The sequence below is a fragment of the Drosophila sechellia genome, chromosome 3R, assembly GCF_004382195.2.
Source record: "Drosophila sechellia strain sech25 chromosome 3R, ASM438219v1, whole genome shotgun sequence".
NCBI classification, from domain to species: Eukaryota; Metazoa; Arthropoda; class Insecta; order Diptera; family Drosophilidae; genus Drosophila; species Drosophila sechellia.
The window spans coordinates 16,316,126-16,340,579 of NC_045952.1; the positions used below are offsets into that span (position 1 = coordinate 16,316,126).

At 44.5% G+C, this 24,454-nt stretch overlaps 3 protein-coding genes and 1 non-coding gene across 4 annotated transcripts; 1 reads left to right on the forward strand and 3 right to left on the reverse strand.

Moving 5' to 3' along the window:
* Nucleotides 1-1,136: 1,136 nt before the first annotated feature.
* Nucleotides 1,137-1,208, reverse strand: Trnat-ugu. The gene has a single exon. It is a non-coding gene; the product is annotated as a tRNA-Thr (tRNA).
* Nucleotides 1,209-8,258: 7,050 nt separating this feature from the next.
* On the reverse strand, nt 8,259-9,782 carry LOC6606722 (adenosine kinase 2). Its single transcript, XM_002031484.2, has 2 exons — nt 9,134-9,782; nt 8,259-9,034 (listed from the first exon to the last, which is right to left on the reverse strand). Exons 1-2 carry the CDS (start codon nt 9,636-9,638, stop codon nt 8,349-8,351), a joined length of 1,191 nt encoding a protein of 396 aa, XP_002031520.1. The 5' UTR covers nt 9,639-9,782; the 3' UTR covers nt 8,259-8,348.
* A 1,941-nt stretch (nt 9,783-11,723) lies between these two features.
* LOC116801691 lies at nt 11,724-12,434 on the reverse strand. Its single transcript, XM_032722770.1, has one exon. The coding sequence runs from the start codon at nt 12,317-12,319 to the stop codon at nt 12,173-12,175; it is 147 nt and encodes a 48-aa protein (XP_032578661.1). The 5' UTR covers nt 12,320-12,434; the 3' UTR covers nt 11,724-12,172.
* Nucleotides 12,435-12,645: 211 nt separating this feature from the next.
* On the forward strand, nt 12,646-14,953 carry LOC6606723 (eukaryotic translation initiation factor 3 subunit D-2). Its single transcript, XM_002031485.2, has 2 exons — nt 12,646-13,758; nt 13,813-14,953. Exons 1-2 carry the CDS (start codon nt 12,766-12,768, stop codon nt 14,470-14,472), a joined length of 1,653 nt encoding a protein of 550 aa, XP_002031521.1. The 5' UTR covers nt 12,646-12,765; the 3' UTR covers nt 14,473-14,953.
* The last annotated feature ends 9,501 nt before the right edge of the window (nt 14,954-24,454 follow it).

Consider the following 24,454-nt stretch of genomic DNA (forward strand, 5'->3'; position numbering starts at 1 on the left):
GACTCCTCCCGCGCCATCTGATAAAAAGCATTTTATTTAGTCATAAAAATCGCACGCATAGAATTGGCCAGGGGTTACCAAGGGGTGCCACCAAATCACGGTGGCCCCACAAAAAGAAGCTTTTCACGAAATTAAAGGTAAATAAAATGTTTATGAGTGGAGAGCAAAGCGCTCATATGATTTCTCATTCGATTGAATAACATTTACACACGCAGGCGAGCGCCACACGAAGGATACGCAATCTGTGCCCGGATCTCCATGCTCAATGCTCCGTGCTCCCGGCCTCTGGATCCGTGGAATCCTTGGCTGGCGGAGTTTGGATGCCAGGCACCCAAAGACGGGCAATAAATTCAAACATGTGCACATAAATTTTTATTTCGATTTGCTGAGCCGCTGTCAGTGATGTCCTGTCCCGACACTCCGCCACTCCCCCCGTTCCCCATCCGGTTTTATGAACTGTGAATATGCGCATGATGAAGTTGCCAAAGGATCTCGGCGGAAGTGAATCGTTCGGCATGCGGTTCCCTCGCTGTGCGTGTGTTTGTGGGGGCCCCGACAAATGGGGGCGCCTGCAGGAGGGGGCGTGGCAGACGTCGACGGCTTCGCAAATTATTGCATCTCAGTGGTAGCTGGTAAATCAGGCGGTGGGCAAAATGCTCGAATTATGGACACAAAGTTAAAGGTGTTGCAGCCGAATTTCGGGATAAATTTCTTAGCAATTTTAGTTTCTAGTTACTTGATTTATAACATTATCAACAATCAATACTCATTGTTTAGCTTGATTTAACTGACTATTTTATAGAGATTATGGTTGTATTATGTTGGAGAGATATATATTGAAATATTATAGTGGGATTTATTATCCTGAAAAGGGAGGGTTTTGTCCACTGTTCCGACAGTGGAAGCAGCGACACGAGGCGAAATCGAAGCCGTCAGTCAATTGACTTGTCTAAAAGGGGGGAATTGGATTGGGAATGTGGAAGACGGTGGCCAATGATCCCCCCGCTTGCATAAGTCAAATATCGAAAACGTCAGCAGCTGATTGCCGAAAGCCAGGCTGCAGCAGTTCAATCAAGCTTGAAATGCAGAAATCAAAAAATAGTTAGGTTGACAGAACAAAAAGTGCAGTTGTCCTATGCCTCTTGTGAGAATTGAACTCACGGCCCCTGGTTTACAAGACCAGTGCTCTGCCACTGAGCTAAAGAGGCTCACGTTTTGTTGGCGGCAAAAAAGCCAATTTAAGTGGCCCCCATGGGTACTCTTTCTCGTTCTGCCACCGAAAGATATCTCGGCGAAACATAAAAGAACAATAAACACGTGTGTTTAAACAGTTGTCAGCACCGATAACTGCTCGAGTTTCGAATGAGGCCGAGAGGTACGCAAGTATCCATTCATTTGGGCAATCACTCAGTTGGGTTGGCTAATTAAAACTGTGGAGATGGATCCCAATTACCACTTTCCCGAGTTGTAGCTTTCAGTTTTCTGCTTTCATCTGCCAACTGTCTGTCTGTCCGTCTGTAGTCTCGATGTATCGGTAATTGATAGACTGGTGCACTGAGGCAAATACTCGCATTCGCATTCGCATTCACACTCGCACTCGCACTCGTATTCGAATGCAGCACTCACTCTCTCGAGTCTGTTTATTTGGCAAATTGGCAAATCAATTGCCCGAACTGAATAAGCTGCCACACATCAGCAGCACCATCAGCACCTGAGATGTCGCGTTCTATCGGATATACATGTGTCTCTCGAGGCAGCAGACACCGCAAAAGTAATTGGCACAATCAACGAAATTAATTGAACGCATCGAAATCTAGTATGATCTTTGCCAAACTCATTTGCGGTGAAATTCGGGAAGCCAATGCAGATGGGTTTAGAATTGGCAACCACAAGCGAAACCACTTCAAGTTTAAATATTTGGCTGTGTTCTGCTTAAGGAAATAAAGTCAGTGTCTAGGGTTTCATATGTTAATTGGTGAATTAATTATTTACAGGTGCCCGAAAGTGCGCGGTAAAAAGAAAACAACATTTTTAAGACTTCTAGATGCCTGTAAAGGGGAATTCAAATCTCTATTGATTTCCAGGGTATACCAAGGTTATATAATCATTCCCATACTTCTCATTGCTAACTACTTTCTGCTCAAATATTTAGACATGTGCCCAACAGCCTGGCATTATTCCTTAAAGCACTCACTTAGCCTGGGGTCATAATTCATTCAAGCTGCTCAGTCTTAAGACCGAAGGCAAACACTCTCGAGTGCAGGACCCACTGAGGAAAGAAGTCGTTGAACAATTTCGCTGCCAGTTGGATCCACTTATAAAGTGCAGAAACACGTATACGCACCGTTGCGTTGGCAGAACTCCCCCTTGGGCAGATTATCTGGCAGCAACAGCAGCATACTTAACAACTATTTATCGGGTTTTTCAATTTTTTTAATGCCACTTTAAATACTTGACGCGATTATTTCCCACCGATTTTCCTTTGCATGCATACAAATACCTATCCATATACATATATATATTTATATATATATATAAACCTCGATTCTGCCCTCAGCCAGCACTTTCTGATCCCGCGAAAGCAAAGTTTCAAGTGCCAAACACACGCAAACTTTTTGCTCTGTTGCAGCAGCATGCAAGTTTGCTGCCACCGAGAGACATAAAACTTTTATAGAAGTTATTAAAAGTGCGACGAAATGAAGGGGGTGAACTGAGGGGTGGAGCAGGAGGGCTCAGATCTGGTAGCAGGTTTCAGCTCCGAAGAGCTGGCAGAAAGAGAGAGAAATGATTCATTTGCCATTCAATAAATCTTCGCTTTACTCTACTACACCAGGCAGCTGGCCGGCAGTTCTCACTTTCGCACACTCGAAGGAAAATCACTGCGAATCAGAAGAAATGAGGTCTTCAATTAAATTCCATTTCATTTAATGATTTCGTTTTTGGCAAGAAGTTAAATTCAATATAGTAATTCGATAGGTAAGTTGTATGATTCTGTTATAGCTGGAAAATCAGCCTTTGAGTAATCATTATTCAGATTAACTTAAAGTGCTGACAGCTAAAGATAACATTAAACCGAAATAATTGTAACATAATTTTATAAATTATTTTTATTTAATTAATTTCTTTACCCTTTTCTTTGAGTTCACTTGCTGAGCTCGGTTTTCGCGCTCCTGCATCGGACGGATGCTTTAAGTAATGACCATCAACGGCTGGACGCCGACGGCGCCAGTTTGTACATTGTTATCTGCTAAGGAAGGGACTGCGGGACTACAGGCCGAGTCCAAGGTGCAAGGCCCAAATTCAAATCCAAGTCCAAGCCCGGCCCCAACTCCATATCCCCCGGCCGAAAGTCGCCTGCCCTTTCCCTTCCCGCTGCCATTCATTATTCAAACGCATTAACAGAAGTTGTCCGGCTGGAGCAGGACAATTTTCGTGATATCCTTGACTTGGCCTAACTTTGTCCGAGGTGCCCAGGGCTGGGCGGGTAGGATCTGCTGCTGCTGTCCCTACTGTTCCTGCTGCTCCATGTAGTACTACGCCTGCCCTTGGTCCTGGTCGTGCAAAAAGTTTCCTTGCTGCACTCGAACAATAACAGAGCCAAGTATTTAAATGCAAATTAGCCCCAAATGATGCAATCATAATGCAAGTGGCTCCAGGACCAGACCCAATGGCTCCAGGGAAAGAGGCAGCGATGGGGATAAAACGGTTAGGAGACTGTTCCTGTACCAGGTTCGCTTTTAATTTCCACTTGCCTGGGCTCATTTAGCACAATTTGGCAGCCACTCATAATTTCCACTTCTTTTTCTTGCGCTCAAATTAATTTCCACCTCTATTTTGTTATCCTCACTGAAATCCTTGCTAGCTAGACTCGGGCTCGTTATGGGTGCGGAAGATAAATGCATTTCAACACATGTTGTTGAAAGTTAATTTCCGAAAAACGTTGCTCATTTATTGTTAAATGTGCATTTAGTTTTCTTTCCGCCCTTCGCCTCCCTACATTTTTTTCACTCTCCCACTGTGGTAATGCCTTTTTGATGGTTGGATTTGGATCCAGGCATTTCTTGCCTGATGCACTTTAAATGAGCTGAGTTGGTCAAGCCTTTGAAGTGGCCCAGTCCGGAATTATTCAAATGTTCTCTCGCATTCGCATTCGTATTCGGATTCCCACGGAATGGCCGGAGTTCAAATCTTTGGCCCACAGCTAACTATTTCCAGCTGCTGCAAAAATGGCCAAAACTTGGCAATCGAATAGCCGGCTCGACCACAAACACAATCAGCCAGCTCCCGAAATGAGCAACTTGAGAATTGAACTCGATGCCAGAACAAAGAACACACAGTCCGCACAATCCACACAATCCGCACAATCCCAGCAATCCGGGTGGGCAGGAGCAACTTTTGGTGTTATAATCTGTACCAAATTTAAGTGCTCTTGATATTGCTAATTAACACACAGCCATTCGCACATGCATGAAAGCCATTTGCGAAATTGGAAAAACAAAGACAACGGGCCACCAAAGACTTTTTGCGCTTGCTGGGTGTAATTCTGATTGGGTTGGTGTTGCTCTTGGCTGGCAGTTCATTATTTGGCCAGCTGCTACTGGATCAGATATTTCCTTGAATTGGGCTCTGCACTTGGATGTGGTCCAAGGAGCCTCACTCGCTTTTTGGTTCAGTAAGGCACTGCAACGGGGCGTATGCGTGATATGTGCGACAACAATGCAGGCCGAGAAATTTCGACGAAACTTTTCAGATATCCAGTGCATGGTGTCTTTGGGACGGAATGTGGCAATGAACGCTTGAGAACACACTTTAAAGTCCATTAGCGTTGAGTGGCCACAAAAGCAAAAGTAGCAGGCAAGGCAACTCCAGAATCCAATCAAACAATTGCAAGTCGCATTGCATATTTATTTATGTATATTCGAATGTACTACAGACGTTCATATTTAGCACAATTTATTCAATTGACAAATTTTCAGTCTGCGACATTTGTCACATGAAAATGTGAATGTCCACAAGGAGGAGGAATATTTTTGTCCATTATTTGTGTTACTCTGCTGTTGTCAAAATATTGATCTCCATATAAAGCAAAGGGAAAATCTTTTTCGCTTTTTATTGCAGCTACTTTATTGAAGTTTTGTGGCAGAATAAAAAGAGAAGCAGAAGAAGCCAAGAGATATTCCATGAAATATTGTAACTGCTGCAAATTATCGTTCTTCGTTGCTAACATAAAACTTTTACCACCACCGCCACGAGGACGACCAGCCATTCAGCCAGTCCGCCCTCCACAAAACCCTCGAATAACTCTATGCAAATGACTCAGACATTTTGCAATTGATGCTGCTCGGGGGAATGGAAATGCAAGACTGGCGAACCGGCTTAAAGTTCTTTAAAATGCGCAAAATACGCTCTTTCAATGCAATCCGACAGCATAGCTCTGCTCCTGAAGTTACCAATTAATATGGGCCATGTGGCTGGAGCATGTAATGCAATTGCTTTCAGCTTAATTCCATTGATTCGGATTGATCCTATCATTGGTCGCAGTAGAAACCATGTCGGGTATTAGCAGGAGACACGACTCGCCATTTCTCCGGAAATCTTCGATAATTTCACATAATCCACAAGCTCGCCCACTCGCACCACACACGGAATATCCTCCCAACAGACAACAAACAGAGCAGAACAATAGCCACAATGGCATTGGCAATCAGCACTTGAGATGGGATGCACTGAAGAAAAAGGGGTTCATTTTAAAACAAACTGGTTGAGCTTTTAAAAGAGAATATCTTATTTGTTTTATTTGCACTTGGAAAAAAGAATGCTTTACTAACAAGTAAATAAAAAAAGCTATAGTTAGTTGCACATAATGACCCTATCATTTAACATGCATTCATTGTGAAAACTTTAAAAAATTGCTAAGATATTGAATTGTCATCCCTTTATGAGAACTCTAAAAGCCTTTTTCGCTGTGCAGAAGAGCTTATTGTGAGTTTGTGGCTTTAGAACAATGTCTCGGTGAGTGACTGAGAAAATGAGTGGGAAACTGACTGGGGAATAGGTCATGGGGCGCTGCGGAAGGGTTCATGACGAGACATTGGCATTGGCCGACAGTTGGCTGGCTACAAAGTATGAAACACAGAAAAAGAAACTTTCGCCATTCCCAGTGCAAACACGATGCGGGGAACTTTCAACATTTACTGCTCGGTGGCTGCTGTAACAAAGTTACAAGTAGCATTTGAAACTTGTCCTGCGACTTGTCCGGGAGCATCCTATTGCCGCTGTCCCCCATTGCGTATGAGTGATTTTTATGAGCGTCTCCTCACGTCATGCGTGTTTGTTCCTTGTCTGCCCCGAGTTGTCCCTCCCCCTCCTATCTGGTGTTTATCACCGAGCCCGAGGGCAGGCACAATTATACGAACATGACAACTGCAATTTGCCAGGGGCTCAACTTTCATGCTCCTCACCTCAATGACTCCCCCGATTTAGTCTTCGATTGTTGTCTTTGGTCTGGCTTCTGTTGTGTTCGGTCAAATCAAATTAAACCATTTAATTGCATAAATTAGCCCTCGGACCAAACGAAAAATATAAAGTTTTCCCTTGAAGATGTACCAAGGTCTAACATGCTCAGTCGGACTCTGAATTGCCCGGAATTATTTTGTGGCTTGAGCTCTTATTGTCCACTCAACCGAGACTGCACCAATAAATTAAGTTGGTATTTGTAAAGGTTTTTACTAAATTCTAGCCCAGTTAATTAAAGTCCCGCCCGGAGCCGAGTGAAAAATCTGGCTTCTGACTGCAGTAATTAAGCTGTCAGAACGGATTCCGACTCGAGGAGATCTCACCTAAGTCACAACTCATAACTCATGTGGCCCTCGGGTTGAGGAGAAGAACAGAAGCAGGAGCAGGAGCCATGTGTCAAGATATTAGTCTCGAGATGTGCATATGACAAATCTGAAAAGTTTCTAGCCAAGATTTTGGCTCGCTTCGAGTCGCTCCACATTTTTCCTTTGCCAGCCGCAAAAGTTTGCGGATGCAGAATGCAAAGTAATCGAGGGCCTTAACCGGAGTTTTAGCTTTAAGTTGTTTGACTTTGACTTTCAACAAAAGGAAATCTTACCACTCGCTGTTTGCTGCTCATTTTTCCCACAGCTAATTGCGCGGTGTCCCAGAGCGGAGGAGTGGAAACGGAGCGCCGGGCTGATCCATTGGGCACACAGGGGGAGGGATAATGTCATAAATCACCATGGATATATGCATAAATTATCGCTTGAGCTCTCCCAGCGACCAGCGGCCGGCGAAGTCGATCCCCAGCAAAAGGCGGAGGCTGCGAAAGTTAAAAAACAACGCTCACGATAAACGAAGCGACATTTAAGGATTTAACGAGAAAAAATCGCTGTCACGAGGACGCATCGTTTTAATCAGTGGAAGACAGCTACTGTACCGCCCGTCCTTCGCTGTGTTCAGCACCATCCGTTGCACTGTGGACCGATTAAGCGTTTTAGTGTGTAAAATAAAACTATTATAATATAAACACAGAAAAAAATGTTTTTTTGAAGAACTAAGCTCAGAAATTTGGGATATCTCAAATTTTTAAAATAATGTTAACATGTTATTTCTACATAGATCAATAATTATAAAACATGTTAAACATCATTTAGTCAGATTTTGGGTGCCTAAGCACCCTCTGACACGTGCTCATGTCCAGCTGCCCCAGCTTCTCTTCTCCAAACGCGTTCTTTGCGTCTTCGCATCTGAAATGGTAGCAATATTTTGTCAGGCCAAAGTCAACAGCCGGCAGGCAGCAGACGCCAGGACCCGAAAGACAAAGCTCCTCCCGGCGGGACGTGGAGGAAATTTACATTGGCGCTGCAAAGTATGCAACGCATATTTTTACATCACTTCTGTTTGCCTTTCTCCCAGAGCCACAGCTCGCCGGCAGGACCAACAGAGGGATGCAGCGGAGGGAGAGGGTTTTATACAATTAAATGTATTTATTTTTCCCGGAGCTAAAGGCAGACCGAGTGCCGCAGGACTCTTGCTGGCTGAAATATGCTGGAAAAAGGTGTGGGTCAAAGGAAGTGCTGGAGGACATGCGAGGAGGCTGCGTCCTTAAATTATTATATTGATAGCTTATGGGTGGAAAAGGGCTAATCTGGTAATCAAGTTAAGAATTTATTCGGCTTAACACATTTGTGTTTGGTGCTAAGGGGACGGAGAGCTTAAGGCTTGCTAGTTATTAATAATGAAAACATCCTGTAATATAATATTAAAAACTTTAAATTTTATTTAAGGTCCTAATGGTACTCGTCACTTGATAGGTTTTGCAAAGACACAGTATGCATTGGTCCCCTTCATATGCATTTCTCGCTAAACTTTGGCAGCTTATCGATCTGAACACCGACCACATGTAGGACCTGTTGAGATGCGAAGATCCCCGTTCGGATGCAGTAATCCAGGGGCATCCTTTGGACGTACATGGCCAGGAATCCGCCGACGAAGGCGTCGCCACAACCATTGGTGTCGAAAATCTCGCCCTGCTTTACGGGTGGAACGGGGTATTCCAGAACGCGATCGTTATCCTGGAAGACGAGAACAGGACACACCGCATCCGTAATCATTACTAGTCGTGGTCGGACATTTTCCTTGGGCATTTGTTGCAGCCGAGAGCCGATCTCAAAGATATTCTTCGTCTTCCAGTCGTTGGTGTCGCTAAATGCAATGGCCTCTTCCTTATTGCAGATGATTATATCCACGTACTGCAGGATATTTCCCAGGGCTTCCTTTTGCATCTGCAGCACAAACACGGCGCTGAAGTTGAGGATCATAATTCGATTGGTCTCGCAGCACATCCTAGCCACCCGCTCCACAGCAGGTGGGCAAACGGCCAGAAAGAAGCCCGTAAAATAGAAGTACTCGGCACGATCCAAGGCGCAGATGTTATCATCCTCGTCAATCCAGTCGTCGCTGAAGAGAGAGGCAGCGCCCAAGTTGGCGACTAAGGAGCGATTTGGACCGTTGATGATCACCGCACAAGAGCCTGAGAAATGAAAACTAATGAAATGTAGGTAATCTACTCTGCAAAACTTTTTTTTATTCATAAGGAAAGGTATTTTTCTTTCACTACATTTGATCATACCTGTCGGCAGCTCTTCCTTCAGCTGGTAAAGTGTTAGCAGGCCATCGGATCTGGCCCGTTTTTCGATGCGGTCACCTAGCTTATCCTTGCCCACCGACCCTATGAACACAGCTCGAAATGGAGTCTGCACGATCCACTGGAAAATTCGCATCGAGTTCTGACAGGCTCCACCCGCCGAATAGATGACGTTCTCCATGTTCATCAACTCATCGAACAGGGCATCGTGCTTTTCATCAGCAATGATCGCTGCATTCGCTTCCAGGCCGTACTTCTCCAGGATCACATTATCCTCGACGGTGCAGGTGATGTCCAGCAGGGGGTTGCCAAAGCCCATCAGTATTCCCTCAGGTAGATCCATTCTTCGGGGCTCCTGGCAATCGCAGAAACTCCTAGAGGATGTTCGAAAGGCACCACCAGAATAATGCTGGAGTGCTGGGGAATGGATCGGAGTTCTTCGGAACAATCGGAATGATTTTATACTGAGGCCAAAAACCCGTCTGGACATTCCCAATATTAGACCCTCGCCGATTCTTGAGAACTCCTACACCTCATGGATTTTACGCCTATCTGTCGTTCATGCTGTTTTACTGTATCGAATTGTTTACTTTGATTGATGTGACGAAATTTATGAGTGGAGGAGAAAAGCTCGCCCCCTCCGACGAAATTTATTTCCCTCAGTTGCTTAAAACGTTAATTACCTGCATAAATCAATCAGAACAATTAATATTGTTGTGGCCCAATTTAATGTGCTATTAATTACGTATCCATCTTGTCGATGGAAGTATGTATAATTGCTGTGCAATTACGTTGGTGCCTGCCTTCGTGGAGAAGAAGGTGGCTTTGGGGTATTTTATTTTCATTTCTCTGCCGGAGATGAATGAATTGAATGTAAGTGGGCTTGACAAGTAGGCGATAGGGGCAGGCGGGGTGGGTGCTGGGAATGAATGCAGCCACCCAGAACGTGAATGTCCTTCCGCCGCCAAAAAAACATCAGCAGTGGAGGAGCATCCTGGGGGGTGGGGAATGAAAAACAATGGCATTCGCAGTGCTTTGCACAAGTTGCCTGGCATAAATTTTAATTTTTATGCAACACAAAAGCTGCAGAAGCAGCCCGAGCTTCCGACGCGCGTTGGACCCGTACAAAATCAGAAATAATAAATTGAGCACCGATTGATAGATACCCTCGGCTTAGAAGGTAGATGCCTCGTTTAATATTTAATATCAAATGATGTAGGAATCATATTAGTTTACATATTACTGAACTGATTAACTTTTTGGGTTATGAAAATGCATAGGGCTTTATTATAGGCCATTTAACTTCTAATTCCAAACAATTTCGGTTATTATATTAATTAAGTTAGGGAATTTTTCAAAGAAAGATAGATATCCATGTCTGAAACGACACCCCATAGCTTAGCTAAATTGTTCCGTCTTGTTATCAATATTTGTCGCCATAAAAATGCAAAATACCATCGACTCCGCGCATTAATTCCCAGTAATTTTGAATATAAATTGTGCTGTGAAAATGTGTTTTTAATTTCGCTTTCAGTTGGATCGCATGCACATAGTATAGCATACCCTTTCGGGCAGGATGAGGTGTTTGGCGTTGGCGGATGGCGGGTGGCAGTGGCGTCGTTTATCGTTCGCGAGCCCCGCGAAGTATGCAAGCGGTTTTTCACTTTGCTTCTCCTGTTGTTATTTTTGTTGGTTGCACTAGTACCAGTAGTAGTTGCTGTTGTTGTTGCCGTTCTTGTTGCTTTTGTTCGCTGGGTAAGTACTTACTTATGTGCCAGGGCATTATTCTCGGCTGTGTTCCTTTCGCCAAGCCGCTACCGCTTTTTCCTACAAGACCGGCAGTGGCAGAAGAAAAGCTTCAGCCGCAGGACCGATTGTAGATGAGATGAAGATGAGAGGGTAAATCCGAAGGTTGGGGAAGGGTAGGGAAGGGAAGGGGAAGGGGAAGGCGGATGGGGATGGGGAAACCGCAGCGGTGACGTGGCAATGCAGCTGCATAATGTGGCATGCGGTTTGCATTAAAAATGATATTGCAACACGAGCCGCACATCTGCAGCTGTGTGCAGTTAGGCGCCGCCTGCAGTCACTGACAGCCGCATGGCAATTATAATCCACACACACACACACTCACTCAGACGCACACTCATCCCCGGCTTATGGCTACACTGAGATCAATTCAATGATAAAATAGGAATTATATCAGTCGAAATAAGTTTAAATTGTGATAGCTCCACAGAACCCATTATTATATTCTTGGTATGCAGTCTTCTATTCTTACATTTGACATTATCTCGTAATATTCTCTCAGTGTATCAACAGAGAAGTGCGAGGGAATCTGGAGCCGGGCCATGTAAGCAGCAGCTGCCAGTGACATACACATCAACATGACACCCTGTCGCTTGACAAAGCTTAGCTCAGGATCTGGGAGCTGGAAGAGGGCGGGCGGAGGCACCGCAAACCCACTGACATCCCGCCCGCCCCCATTTTCCACACATCCAGGCACATTCACACGCTCGACATGTTGCTTTTTGGGGATGAGCCGGGGTGCAGGATGTCCGCTTCCTTTTTCGCCGCCTCGCACGTTGTTATCTAACAAGCTTTTTATGTGATTACCTTTTGCCTTCTGTTAGTTTTACTATAATTTGGCCTTTACGCTTAACGAGATTGTTGTGAGGTGCTCCCAGCCAAGAATAAGGAAACCGAACCGGAACGCAGGGAGGACTGAGCCAAGTTGACCAGATCCAGCACACAGGACACTCGTCTTTGTAGTGCACTCCGCTGTTGTTCCTGATACTTGGGCCAGAACAATGGCGCTGGAGTTGGAGTCATATGAATGGAGTCATGTCGATGTGAGCTTAGGTGCGTCGTCAAGTGATAATCCCGTCACAGTACCCCGCTTCCTGTACCATTTCTACAGCTCAACAAATATTTATTTGTGCGCTTAGTGAGGTTTCTTTATAAAAGATAATAAGAAACAAGAATTTGTCGGCTGGAAGGGGATCCCCGCGCCCATCCTGGATCAGCTCACCATGCGGAGGATGAGAATAATCGTGGCCAATGAGAACAGCACGACGTTGACGGAGAACCGATAGACGAACAGGCAATTACACATTTCTTCATTGTGGTTGCGGTGGTGTTTAGTGGGGGGCAGGGCGTCCTCCTATGATTCATTCTCCAAACGTCTTACTTATCACTTTGTGTAGTTTAGAGGGTTTCGGTGTGACTAGAAATTCAAATAAGCCTTAGCTTTTATTGCAAGGGAAACATAATTCTTTGATAACAGTTGATAATTTTTCTGATGACCAGGAATTAGTATCTTTGAGTTTCTCACAATAGGCTTCAATCTACTTACTATAGGCTTTTGAAGAAATCTTTCTAGTTGACTATCAAAAATTACTTAAAGATTGGATATTCGGTTATGCCCTTGTAGATAAAACCGCATTTTTCGTAACATATTTTTATCCAAACGTAGTGCTTGGGTATTTTTCCCAAGCTGTCAAACCGGGCATACCCTTTGAATATCGAAACCAGCTCAGTCTAATTTGTACCTCAACAAATCCGGATCACATAAATGTAAATACTTGCTCTTGGTTATTTAAACATATTTCGGCGTGATTATGTCCAACTACGCACCCTTCATCAAGCCATATGTGGAGTACAACGAGCACGGCTGGGGTCCTTGCGAGGTGCCCGAATTGGATGTGCCCTACCAGCCGTTCTGCAAAAGTGATCGCCTGGGCAAGATCTGCGACTGGACAGCAATGGTGCCCGAGAAGAAGTTCCCCAGTAAATACGCCTCGACCTTTGGCAACAACAGTCAGTACGCATACTTTTACGAGGACGATGACTCCACATTCCATTTGGTGGACACCACTGGGTCGAAGGCCACCAAGCCGTATCAGCGCGGACGCTATAGAACCAACATGCGCAACAATGTAAGGACCAGGGGTCGCACTGGGCGTGGCACTCCGAATATAGCAAGTCTCGGAGGATCCACAGCTGGAGGTGCCACTGCCAGTACCACAAAGTACGGAAAGGGTCGCCATACACGCAACACGCAGAATGTTGGTCGCAGATTCGGTCGCAATGCTCCCACCAGAATTCGCGAGAGCTCTGTGATGGTTCAATCGAATTGGGTTTCGATCGAGGAGATTGATTTTCCACGCCTCCTCAAGCTGGCACTTCCAAATATCAAAGAGGGTAAGGACATTGCCACCTGCGGATCGCTGGAATTTTATGATAAGTTATACGATCGAGTTAACTTACGCAACGAAAAACCATTGCAAAAGATGGCTCGTGTTGTGCACACCGTGACGACCACGGATGACCCGGTTATTCGTCGACTCTCGAGGACCATGGGCAATGTCTTCGCCACCGACGAGATCCTGTCCACCATAATGTGCTGCACTCGGTCCAATTACTCCTGGGATGTGGTAGTCGAAAAATTGGGCACTAAGGTGTTCTTAGATAAGAGATATAATGATCAATTTGATTTGCTGACCGTCAACGAGACTTCAGTAGAACCTCCGATGGAAGAGGAGGGTTCCATAAATTCGGCACATAGCTTGGCAATGGAGGCCACTCTCATTAATCACAATTTTAGCCAACAGGTAGGTTTACTTCTATTTTTGGATTTTAAATCTTATGTTATTTGTTTTAAAAAGGTACTTCGCATTGGCGACCAAGAGCAACGTTTCATGTTTGAGGAGCCCAATCCGTTCGAGGAGCCGGGAGTGGATCTTGCCTCCATTGGCTATCGCTACCGTCAGTGGGATCTGGGCAACGATGTGGTGCTGATTGCTCGCTGCAAGCACAATGCGGTTATCCAAGGACCCAATGGGGACATGCAGTTCCTCTCGATCAAGGCGCTGAATGAATGGGACTCCAAGGTGACCAATAGTGTGGAGTGGCGCCAGAAGTTGGACACCCAGCGCGGTGCAGTCTTGGCCTCCGAGTTGCGAAACAATGCTTGTAAGCTAGCTCGTTGGACTGTTGAGGCTGTATTGGCTGGCTCTGATCAGCTGAAGCTGGGCTATGTGTCCAGGATGAATCCGCGGGATCATCTGCGCCACGTGATCCTGGGCACACAGCAATTCAAGCCGCAGGAATTCGCCACCCAAATCAACCTGAACATGGACAATTCGTGGGGAGTATTGCGTTGCCTGATCGACCTTGTGATGAAGCAACCGGATGGAAAGTATCTGATCATGAAGGATCCCAACAAACCGATGATCCGTCTGTACGATGTTCCAGAGAATGCTTTCGACTCGGACCGCGATGAGGAGGAGTCCAGCGAGCCCTTGAGCAACTCCAACGATAACTAACGCCCTCACCAATTTATTCAACTAATAGTTCTCCGAGCGAGGGGATCCGTCGACGGACGAGACAAGCCGACACATGCTGACAGATGCGCAGTGAACACAAATGCAATTTAAATTGAGTTTTTGACCATACACAACATATGAACGGAGCCATCACTTGACATGTCAGTGAACAACGGACCGGGTGACCGGGTGCAGACACAGTTATTTTGAGGATAACATGGCCACATCAATCACTGCGGTTCCAAGAAATACAAAATGAAACCCGGCTAAATAAATATGCATTGTACAGAACATCCCCCGCCATTACCGACTGACAATCACAATAATTGCGGGGGAGTGAAAGTGGGGCTGAAATGGGTGAAGGGCTGTTTGGCTGACAAACCTCAGGTTCAATAAATCACCGAATACGCCATCAATCAATGCAAATTCTGTTGCTGCTGTGGTGCTTGGCGTGCGACAATTTAAGCAAAATGTTTTCGTATTCAACAGCATTTAATTAAATTCATATATGTGCTCGAATTTCATATGCACATCCTGCCTTTTTTGTTATTTGGCAATTCAATTTGGGCAGTCAGTGAGCACAAAAGTGCAGAAATTATTCCCCAACGGAAATGCAAATCGCTCAACTAAATTACCAAAATGTTTTGCGCATTTTTGTTTTTGTTTCTCCGTCCGCCAATTTCTTTTTGTTCAGCGCCAAATTGAATTTAGACCTATTCAATTTGCATGGATGGGCTTGCACTCCCCTTTTTCCCCAGACAGGATGAGCAAATGATGATGCCTGGGTGTGAAATAAGTGTGTGAAAATATTTAGGGAATTTACGCAAATGAAAATTGAAACCGATTAATTTTAATTCTCTGCCTGCGGCAAATTTGATTGATAAAGTCAGGTCCATTATGCGGCAGTGCACAGATTAACAATGCAGCACGTACATACATGTATATGTATGCCCATCAAGTATACGCACAGTTGGCCGGAAAGGCACTTGATCTTGCCAGTAAGCAGCAGTGAAACACCAAAGTGTTATTCAATTAAAACATTTTGTTTGCTAAATCAACATGTGTGCCTGTGTGTGCGCCTGCAGGACCAACTTACGGAATGACTATTGCGGACTGGTTTTTTAAAGCGTTTGCCGCAGAAAAGTTGGCTCCGGCTGGTTAGCTGCTCGAGTGGCTTCTGCTACCATGTACCACCAACTACGGACTACGGACTACCGACAACCAGCTGGCAACTACCGGCTTTAGCTACCAGCTTTAGCCTTAGCTGTAGCTGCAGTTGTAGCTGTAGCTTCGGCTTCTGGCCAGGACTGGCGTGGCATTTCAAGGTCTGCGCTTGGCTAACCACGCCGTTGAAAGGCGTTTAACAAACTGGCAGGCCGGGTTGGCTAGGGCACTTGCCAGCGGCAACAACTCCTAGCCCAACTCAAGTGGGGCCTTAACGCAAAACTTTGTACATTTTATCGCATATGCAGGGCTGCGGGCCATTCCGGGGTAACGGAGAACACAGACCGGAGAGCCCAGGACACAGGGTGTGGGTGGGGTTAGTGGGCTGAGGTATGGGTTTAGATGGCCAAGGCATTTGCATATGCAACCACAAACACCGCCCGAGTGAAAAGTTAAGCGTTGAATGAGGGCGACAAATTGCAAATTAAACTCTTTTGCATTTTCCCAGCATCACATCACATGAGGAATAGTTGTAAATAAAACAGCCACACCCGCGTCAACTTTTTCAGCTCCTGCGACCTCCAACTAAATTCAATTTCATTTCAATTTGCCTCACTCGCTTTTTTCGCTGAAATGGGGTGTATGGTTGCTGGAGCCTCAGAAGTCGTCTGAGCCGCATTAGGAAACCAAATGCGACTTTAAGTTGCCACCAAAGCATTTGGCCCCAGGCCCTCTAGCCATTTAAGCAACGGATTTGCCATCTTTGGACTTTAGTTGGGTTCACCAGGATCAGGGGACTCACGGGGGCTCCGGGTGCCAGGGGTCACGCATTTCGGGGGAGGCGGACTGAAGAGTTTTGGAATGTTTGTAAGCCAAAAGTTTTGTGTTCTTTTGGCCAGCTCGGATTTCGCCTCTGCCTTTTGGCATATTTAATTTGCCGACTTGTGCCATTTTTTCTTTTTTTGTCTTTCCTTTTTGCAGGATCCTGTCAATTTTGTGACATTTGCTTTGGGCTCCATTCACCGTTAACTTTTCAAATGCAGCTCATTTAAATATCATTTGTCTGGGTAAAAGTTTGCCACAGGAGTCAGTTAATCGAGGATGAAGCCCACGGCTATTAATATAGGTAAGGATTGAAGTTAAAAAAGAGACCCAAAGCAATGAAATATATTCCAAAATCAAAATATTACTTATATATCAAATCAGAGCTACTTTAATATTCTCTTCTTATCACAGCACGCACCTGATAGCCCTGATACTCTTTTCCAGATGAAACTTCGTGAAACTTTCTCACTCAAGTTACCACAATATAATATATTTAAATTACCCCTTCTGCATTTTAGACGGTCGACTAGACATAGACGAGTGGACATTGTTGTTAGCCACAGAATGAGAAATGTTATCAATGCCGCCAACACCTCCGCAAAAACCAGAAGCAAAAGCACCTAAAACAAATTTCAGCGTCACCCAACAAATCTGCAACAATAGTGATAATTTTTCCACTTCTTCAGCTCGTTTCGCAACGCAAAACTTTTTGTGCAAACATTTTGCCAAAGTTATTCTTTTTTTGAGCTAAAACTTTTTTGGTGGCAAGAGCGAGAATAATGTTCAAAATTATGTAGATGCAATGAGGGGTACTGGAACACGGGAATATTCACATAATTCGATGAAATGAATTGGTTGCAGTTGCAATCCCAGCTGGGAGTTAACTGACAATCCGCCCAATGATAGCATATAAAAAGTTCTCAGATGCGGCAAAATTATCGCCCCAGCCGGTCCAGGCCGGAAATCATTTTCCTCTTCCGGCCAGGCAAGGTTCAGTTGCCGATTCCCATCGCAGCTAAAAGAAAAAAAGGAATATTTTCGACGTCTCACTCGAATCCTTAGCTCCTGACCGACTGCGCCTGTGGAGCAACTTCTGTTTTACACATTTCTAATTCGTTTCCTGCCTGGGAACGAATGGCTGGCAAAAGTCTGTCTGCTGAAAGTCTGCCTGGATAGGGTCACAAATCTGCACTGAAATTCATTGAATACTTGTCAAAAATATCCCAGTAGCCAACGTAATTGGATTCTTTGTTGGCGCTGTCACCCAAGTTGGGCACATGTGCACTTTTGCACTCCTGAATAAATTTCGGCAGATTACAAATTCGATTGACTCGCATATATGCATCTTACCTTGTTCTCTGATTTAATAGTGGCATATGAATCACTGAATAATTTAAAGCTGTCCCAGAAACAGGGCCTTGATTTCAAAATTATATTCATTTGCAGGAGGGATATACTTTTACATATATTGTGTTCAGAAGGACATTCTGTTGGGATTGATTCGGCTATAATATAACCCTTGTTCTAAAGGCCCTTTAGAAAGCCCTCTTTTCAAAGTGGATTTTTCACTATGCAAATCACTGAAAAGATCAAAAACAATGTGCGATCTTTCACCTGATTATTCCAGGCAGGTCTCACTTAAATGGTAAATTCGAGAGGAAACTGTGATGTGGTTTAACTTTCACCCCGGAAGTGGGGCCAAAAGTAAATCAACAAGTTGGATAAACTTGGCTGTCAGACACCGATGGAATATTTTAAGCACGACGAGCTCTTAACTGCTTTAAGTTTTCAACATAAATATCAAGTATACGCACCGGATACCCACATACCCACACGCACGCACACGGCATAAGAATAAGGTGAATGCGAAACCAAAATCCAGCTGCCGAAGGAAAAAACATAAGAATGAAAGCAAACGAAACAGACAACAAAGTTGGTTTACTTTTGGGTTCGTTTCAGTTCTTTTGTGCGTTTCGCCACAAGCATGAAAATCGATTACCTGTTTCAAATGGAAAATATTCGTATATATATACATTTATCTTTGAGTGGGTAAGCTGATTGTCTAACTCCCCCGCTGTCCCGTTGGCCCATTGGCCCGCAGCTCGTCAGACTTTGCATAAACGAATTGTAAACACAGCAAGTGGGAGGTGGGTGGCATTGAAATTATGCCAAATGCGTTTTCCAGTTTCTAATTTCGGCATCGATCCTCGATTGCGGACGAAGGAGTCGTCCGACTCTCGGACACCAGCACACGTCGAGTGGCAATTTGCAATGAATTTGCTCAATTGCACCAGCTTGTGATTTCGCTCGTTGTCCTGGTCCTGGTCCTGGTCCTGCTGATGGTGCAACAAGAGGAGCTCCTTGTGTCCATTTGCTTGCCTGCTTTGTTTTTTATTTTATTTGCAACAAATTGGGTTTTATCATCTGCCCAATGTCGATGTTGAGGGACAGCTGATGCAGCGCCGATGACAACCATGTCCTTCTGTGCGAGCTGCCCAAGTTTCGCACAAAATTAAATTCCGTTTCGACCCTCCAGTAAACTGGCATTGTTGGATGGGCATCATCGAATTTTTCATCACCCATCCCCCCTGCCGATGTCCAAACAAAAAACAAAAAGGGAAACCGGGAGGATGAGGTCTTGGGCCCTCTTCCTTGGCCCTTGGCTCAGTTGCACATACTCAATCACAATCTGAGTGCGGTGGCAAGTGGCAAGAAAAGATCAAGTGCCACACTTGTTGGCGTCGCAAAAAGGAGACTGATTACTCGGATGGTTCCAGCAGGAAGGCAAACGTTATTGAAGGCAGAATTTTTCATCTTTAAAATGTAAACAGTCTTTTAATGGTAAAATTGTATTTAATCTACTGAATAGCGAACAAGTTTTGACCACCTATTCATGCATAAGCTCCTTGTATTTTTTATATCAATAATAATTTAATTCTTATTAATAATTGATTTATGAGTGACATTTTTATTACACAAAAGATTTACGAGACATTAAGTTCTAAAACATATGAAAAAATTGAAAATTTAATTAATTGGATCAAATATGAAATGTCAAAACGGATTTATGCATATCGTAAACTACGAAAAAACACTCAATTTCAATGAATTATACCGATTATATTATATTATTATATATATACATGCCTTATAAATTTTTTAAATTCACCGAAATAACAGAGCACATTGATTATGATTTTTGAAGATTCCCAAACACAGTAATATATTATTAAACTACCTCCAGTTAAAGATAATCTAATAATTTAAACAAGCAGGAAGAAACAACAAACATATAAAATATTATAATAAAAGGAAGGAACAAACTTATTGACCGCTGTAAAGTTTCTCTCGGGTCGCCGTATTTGCTCCTTTTGGCCATAAAATATATCTCATTTGCTGACTGCCATCTTACTAATATATCATATTTAATGTGTCTGACTTTCACGTTGTTTGTTCGTTGTGTTTTTTTGGTAGCTGCATTTTTAGTTTCTTTTCGCCCTATAGGTTTTTTGGTACTTGGTCCTTTATGCGCCACTTACTTCCGCACTTTAATGTCTCCCCATAAACTCTCCTTTATGACGCTTTCCCGCACCCAAAAACAAAATGTTTTTCGTGTCTGTGACTCCAATTTCGTGTTTTTTTTGTAGGTTGTCCTTTAATAGCTGCTCCCATTGCAGGATATGTGTATCGGTGTCGAGTGCGGTAGGCCTTTAATGAGCTGATTTGAGTTAAATTTTATGTGCTTAAGCGCATTACGAGTGAACAAACTCATTTCAAGAGTCCACCACAAATGAGGTCAACTCGCACACCCACTTCCTGTTTCGCCAGGTTTTCCCAGCAGCTTGCGTGCTCGCCACTTGACACACATTCACTTCAAGATGTTCTACACCCCCCATTTGGTCGAAAAGGAAAAAATTATCAACGTTTGCTGCTAATCAGTGCCACAGAACCTCCCTCCCTCGACGAATTTCTTGTCACTAGATCTTAACATGGCATTCGCCTAATTTGAATTTAAATACCTTCCGAACAATGGCAGCTAGAAAAAGTGTATAAATCTGCCACACACCAGCGAGCAGTAGGTCAAAGCAGGACGAAGGAGAAAATCATGCGAAAATGGGCGAACAACAAAACTGGAACTGGTCCTTGTGGGAGGTCCTGTGCGGCGCCTATCACCTGCTGGCCCTCTAAATAAGAAATTATTATGAGCTGGCAGCGGTTGTCCTCGCAGCGGTCCTTGCAGTAATCACACACACATACAGCTGCCCCCTCCCCCTTTACAACCACCCTGCTGGGATGGCATCAGCCTTGTTTAACTTCCGCCGAAATTCACTCACACAAACGTGCATGAACAGGAAACGCACACACTCACATCCATGTTGGTCAACTTTCATAAACAGCCAAAAACACGAGTCGCGGATTCTTGCAGAGAATAGACTAGGAAGTTACTGCGCATCAACAGAAGCAAGATTATAGGACTCTTCAAGAAACGAAGATACATGAAAGTCATATATGCTTTTAGACAAAGAACTAAAGACAGACTAACCAATTAATGTAATGCAATGATGCCATAAAATGCATTAACAAGTTCTTGAAAGTGTTGTATCCATGTAAAGTATGGTATTATTACTAAATTCTTATCTATTTGGTACCGATGAATCTGCTACTCCCCTTGAATACCCTAGGAGTCCCTCACCCCTTGGAAAAACTTTAGCGTGCCAAAACACGAAAAGGGAAGTTGACCGCTAGCTCCATATGGCCGCCTGTCTGTCTGTGTGAGCCGGCCACGCCTCCTGCGGGCCCCTGTTTGTGTTATTTAATGTATCCTGGATTTATTGTGCTGTTTCCTTGTAGCCTGCTGCCGTGCATTAAATGTACATAAACTTTTTGCCCATGCCTGTTTTTCTATACCTACATGTGCATGTTGTATACGAATATGTATTTTTTTTATTCGAAGTCACTGCCTCCGCTGGTTGGTTGCTGCAGCTTGTCAGGGTCTGAGTTTGGCTTCCGTTTGGTCTTGAAACCTGCTACAAAAACGAGGAGAAGAAAATGTGCACATGTGCATATCCTCTGGCTGCATTTTTGCAATTTACAGCAGGAAAAAGACGTCGCCCATCGCTGACATTATTATGCGGCGACGACGAGCAGCGGCGACTTTTGCCCTTTGGCCATCGTGTCGCATGCGTTTCCGGAAAATGCCTCCCCTTGGCCCCCAGCCCCCCGTCATCTGCAGTATTCCGCCTGCAGCTACCTAGAAGTGACACAAAGAGCCTTAAACTTTGCGCCCCACACCACCCATGGCAATGGCAAGCCATCCACCCACCGAGTGCATCTGTGTCTGATTGTGTTTTGTAATACAAAACTTTTTACACAACCGAACAATACAATGCAAACAGAGGGGTCAGGGTTCAGGGGTCCCGTGGTCGGGTTTGGGGCTGGGGGCCAGGGGTCAGGGGTCAGGAAGACAGATCGGGCCATGGCAACTGTTGTGTCATACGGGGCGGCTGATTGCTCGTGTAGCCCAGCACACTTGTTTCGCATTTACAAAGTAATAAACAAGCGGGAAAAGCCATTGAAAGGCGTGTTTTCGCCGCCAGTTTATGAAATCAATTTCCATTTCGTTTTCAAAAGGGTAGCCGGTTCATTTGGATTGCTGAAAATCTGGAAATCAATGCAAGCTATTCGAGTATTTTATTGAATAGTGGAATGGAATGGAATGATGCGGTGTGGAACGTCTGATGCCCTAACAGAAATAGCTAAGCGAATCATTCTATCCCATAAGCGGCCACATTACACGCTGCATTGAGGGGCGGCTAAATGACCGCAATGAAACACACACCTCTCCCCGCCCGAAAAGGGTTGCAAGTACACCCAAGCACACCCATTACGCCCCCCTTTCGCCGCCCCAGCATGCTTGGCTTGGCAACATTCAGAGCAATTTGTGTGTGCGAGCAAGTGTGTGCGATTCGAAGTCTGCAGGAAAGCAAAGTTTACTTTCGCTTTAAGTAGTCAGCCAGCTGAGAAGTGGGAGTGGCATGGGTGGGGATTTCTGGGGGCAGCTGCGAGGCAGCATGCCACGGCATCTCGACAAAGGCATCCCAAATGCACACACAGTTGGATGCCTGTGTGCCGGTCCAGTCCACCCACATTCCGAGCCGGGTACATTGGTTCCGGGTCCAGCAAATCAAGGAATCCTTCAGAATGACGCATGACTGGGTTAATAATGTCTTGATAAAATACGAATGAATCAAAGACCACAAGCGGAATTTATCGAAATTCTTAGCTGGAAAGTACTATTCACCAAAGATTGTTATTGAAGACTCTTAAATTGTTATTAATTTAAAAAGAAAGTTCCATGAAACATGACTCTGCATCCACTGTGCCCCAACCGTATACAGTTCGCTTGATGGGCACTTCAACTGTTTGCATTATGAGGCACGGAGCTTCCCGTCCGGCATTGGCATTGGCATCGGCAGCAGGAATCGGGAGCGGCATCAGCCGCAGACGAGCGGCCTCAGCAGTGGCTCGATCATCAGTTTGCCCCCGGGCAAATACAAGCAAATTGAGCTGGTCGCCTCGCCGCGCCTCGCACCACCCAACCACCCACTCACTACCCACAACCCAGCACCACCCAACCACCCATCACCCACCTCCCATCGAGCCATCAGCCTTCATCCTTCAGCCGAAAGCCCGACTTTTCCGACCAGCCCGCTGCCGCTTTGTGTGTGCAACTGTCAATACTGGCAATGAGTGAAATGGAATTTGTCTTGCTTGCTGGTGACGGCTTCGAGTGGCGCTCGGCAATTTGTTGCATTCGACCTGCGACCCCGATGAGTTGCCATCCCCTATTCACCACCCTTCACCATTAGCCATCAATTGTTGCCTTCTCTAGCGTTGGTAATAGCTTCGAATCACTTTCGAATCGACTAAAAACCCGCCCTTTCTTTGCCCAAATTACTGACAGTGCTCCCCGCTTGAGTTCAAAAAAAAAAAACTAGACAACTATTTACTTTCTATCAATATCGAACAGATAGTTTAATCAACTGACGATATTTGGGTGTTTATACTATTTCTTTAAAATCGTGTACAAATCATTTAAAATTTATGTATCATCGAGACTTTACTGTATCACCCGCCTGTAATTAGATGCTGCTAATTATTCGGTGGATATTTATATCTGCCATTTTTACGAATTTTCCACTTTGTGTTGTGGCTTTAGTTTTGCGGTTTTTGGCCAAACTATGTTTGAAGCACTATTATGCTGAATAAATAAATTTCAACCCTTTTCCGGCTTGCTGAGTGTGAGTAATTAAGTTTATTTTGTTGAAACGCGCGCACATGTAATTCTGGATGAATTTTAATTAAGCAGTTTGATTAGTTTAGCTGGGAATGCAGAGTGGATGGGCATTAGCCTCCATCAAAGTGATGAATAATTTGCGGAGATACCGAATCGCAACGAGATACCATTTTCCTTGACTCCGCAGGATCATTCCCATTTTTCTGAAATTTTTATGCAGCGTTATTGAAAACATCATATCGCTTTTGGACCCCCATTTGTCCGGCTGGGATACCCGCCGGAACTTGACATTGATGCGCATATCAAATCAGAGAAGTGTAAACAAAGAGCCGAAATGCACGACTTTTCGTCAATTCATTTCCATTTATTACAGCTTCAGTTTTCCGAAAGAGACAGGACGCCGAATGCGAGTGTGTGTGGAAAAAGGTAGGAAAAAGACAGTTGGAGACCAAACCGAAATCGCACGCTGAATTATTCATATTTTTGCAACGGCCAAACTTTTGTGGGGAGGCGAAAGGATCCAAGGGGGGCTTTTTTGGGGGGGCATGGCAAATCAGCTTAGCAAATGAAAAATCGAAATTGGGCAAAAGGAAGCAAGCAGGCTGGCAGAAAAGCAAAAGTTGCACTCATTTGTAACAATTTATTTGATTTCGAGCATAGAAATTTCCTCAGCCGGGTTCCCATTTGTTGGCCTTT